Below are 2,500 nucleotides of genomic sequence, written 5' to 3' on the forward strand. Positions count from 1 at the left end.
CCTTCGACTAGGCCTGGTTGGGGTGAGCCTCTCCTCCCCTGTGAACCCCCCCGTCTACTCTGGCTACGCCCCCGCCCCCCAGGCCTACGACCCAGCCCCGTACCCCAGGTAAGCGAGTTCATGCACTAAGTCCTTGCAGAGTAAACGTGGTTTGAATGTAACTTATTTAGCGAGGTTTTTTTTTTTTTTTTTTTTTTTTTTTTTTTTTTTTTCTTTTTTTTTTTTGTCATTTGACTTATTACATCCGACTATGAAAACGGGATTGAGGTGGGAGGAAAGGAGGAAATCAAGGAAGAAGGGAAATAGCGAAGGCGAGAGGAGAAAAGAATGAGAGAGTGAGAAAGAGAACGTGAGAAAGACAGAGAAGGAAATAGACAAAAAAACAACAACAACAACAGAATACTACTACTAATAATAACACAAATCAAAGCCCAAACAAATAACATAAATCTCCCCCTCCCTACCCCCCCCCCCCCAGCTACCCCGCCCCCCAGGCCGAGCAGTACCAACCAGAGCCGCCCACATATTCTAGGGATCCTGACTATGACGAAGAGGAGCAAGATCTCAACAGCATCCCAGGTAGGTGGAGGAAAGAACACAATATTATAATGAATACGATGATGACACAAATAATGAAGATGGTGCTAATTATATGATGATAATAAGTGATATTGAATAATATTAATAATAAGAACAATATTAATAATAATTGTAATAATGATAATAATAATAATAATAATGATAGTGATAATGATAATGATAACAACAGCAACAACAAAACAATACTACTACTAATAATAATGATAATAATAATAATAATAATAATAACAATGATAATTGTAATAAGGATAAAGATGATAATAATTGTGATAAAAAACAATAATGATAATAATATTAATGATAATAACAATGATAATGATGACGATATCTATAATGATAGTAAGAGTCAGATTAAGATTAAGAGCAAGAATAATGACAATAATAATAATAAATGACACGTCAGTAATAACTGCAACATCAACAACAACAACAACAAACGCAACAAACACTTCACACGTATAGCACTTACTACCACGCCCTGACCCCCCCCCCCTCCCCCCTGCCCTCTCTTACCCCAGGCGAGCCCGGCAAGGACTACCCTGTGCACGCCGTCATTCCCAACACCGGCTTCTCCTGCAGCGAAAGACTACCTGGCTTCTACGCCGACGAAGCCGCGCATTGCCAGGTCTCGGAGCTTTGTTGTTTTGTTCCTTCCTTTTGATTCGTTTTTGTTTTTTTTAATCTGTGAGGGTCGTTCGGTATTTATTATTGTGTGGCTGTGATTGTTGGTTTTGTGTTTATTGTTTCTTGAGATAATTCTGTCTGTACCATAAAAGTTGCGGATACACATTGCGTTATGTATACATAAACACACGCATATACATAGATGCACACGCATACACACACGCAATATATATATATATATATATATATATATATATATATATATATATATATACATACATATATATATGTATATGTATACATACACACACACAATGCGTACATGCATGTACATAATAACTGTATACTTCAAGTGCATGTCAATGTATACACATTTATACAAATTTACATACACGCCCTACAAACATGCATTCTCTACGAAACGCGCATCCTGACTTCCTCTGGCTCTGACGCAGGTGTGGCACTACTGCAAGACGGACGGCCTATTAGAGTCGTTCCTGTGCCCCAACGGCACCATCTACAACCAGGAGAACCGAGTGTGCGAGTGGTGGTTCAACGTGCAGTGCGACGCCGCCGTCATTGCTGCTCAGGCTAAGGTGAGGTGGAAGAAGAAGAGGAGGAGGAGGAGGAGGTGGAGGAAAGAGGGTGGATTAGGCGTTTAATGGTGGAGAAGGAGTTGCCGGTGGAGAAATGCGAAGGGAAAGAGGGTAGCCTGGTGGTGGTAGATGAGGAGGGGAATGGAGGAAATTGTAGTGATGGAGGAGGAGGTGGTGGTGGAGGAAAGAGGGGGGATTAGGCGTTTAGTGGTGGAGAAGGAGTTGCTGGTGGAGAAATAAGAAGGGAAAGAAGGTAGCCTGGTGATGGTAGATGAGGAGGGGAATTAAACGGTAATGGTGGAAATGGTAGTGATGGAGGAGGAGGTGGTGGTGGAGGAAAAGGTGAGGGAAGGAGGAGATGGTGGTTGTGTTGAAGGAGGAGGAGGAGGGAACTGTAAGGAGGGAAATGATATAGCAACACAATAAAAGGGAGGTATAAGAAGGAAAGAGAAGGAAATGAAAAGAAGGTACTAGAAGGATACTTAAAATATATACGAGAAATAAAGATTAAGTAATAGAGAATAAGGGAGGTTAGAAAGCAATAGTTAATGACGCGACGGTAGAAATTAGGATGCAAGGATGTAAATAAAGATTAAAAATATGCTATAGATATCTGTATGAAAACGAAGATAAAGTCGTAAAAAAATATCACTATGCGTTCTGATAAAAAAAAAAAAACT

General features: G+C 40.4%; 1 protein-coding gene across 1 annotated transcript in view; it reads left to right on the forward strand.

The window, feature by feature from the left end:
• The window catches only part of LOC125027910, a 3,529-nt gene that overhangs the window by 411 nt on the left and 618 nt on the right, over positions 1–2,500 (forward strand). Inside the window, exons 2-5 of the mRNA XM_047617044.1 lie at positions 12–108; positions 479–579; positions 1,119–1,225; positions 1,680–1,820. Coding sequence (XP_047473000.1) covers positions 12–108; positions 479–579; positions 1,119–1,225; positions 1,680–1,820 — 446 coding nt within the window. The remainder of the gene's footprint in view (positions 1–11; positions 109–478; positions 580–1,118; positions 1,226–1,679; positions 1,821–2,500) is intronic.

The sequence above is a fragment of the Penaeus chinensis genome, chromosome 8, assembly GCF_019202785.1.
Source record: "Penaeus chinensis breed Huanghai No. 1 chromosome 8, ASM1920278v2, whole genome shotgun sequence".
In the NCBI taxonomy this organism is placed as follows: Eukaryota; Metazoa; Arthropoda; class Malacostraca; order Decapoda; family Penaeidae; genus Penaeus; species Penaeus chinensis.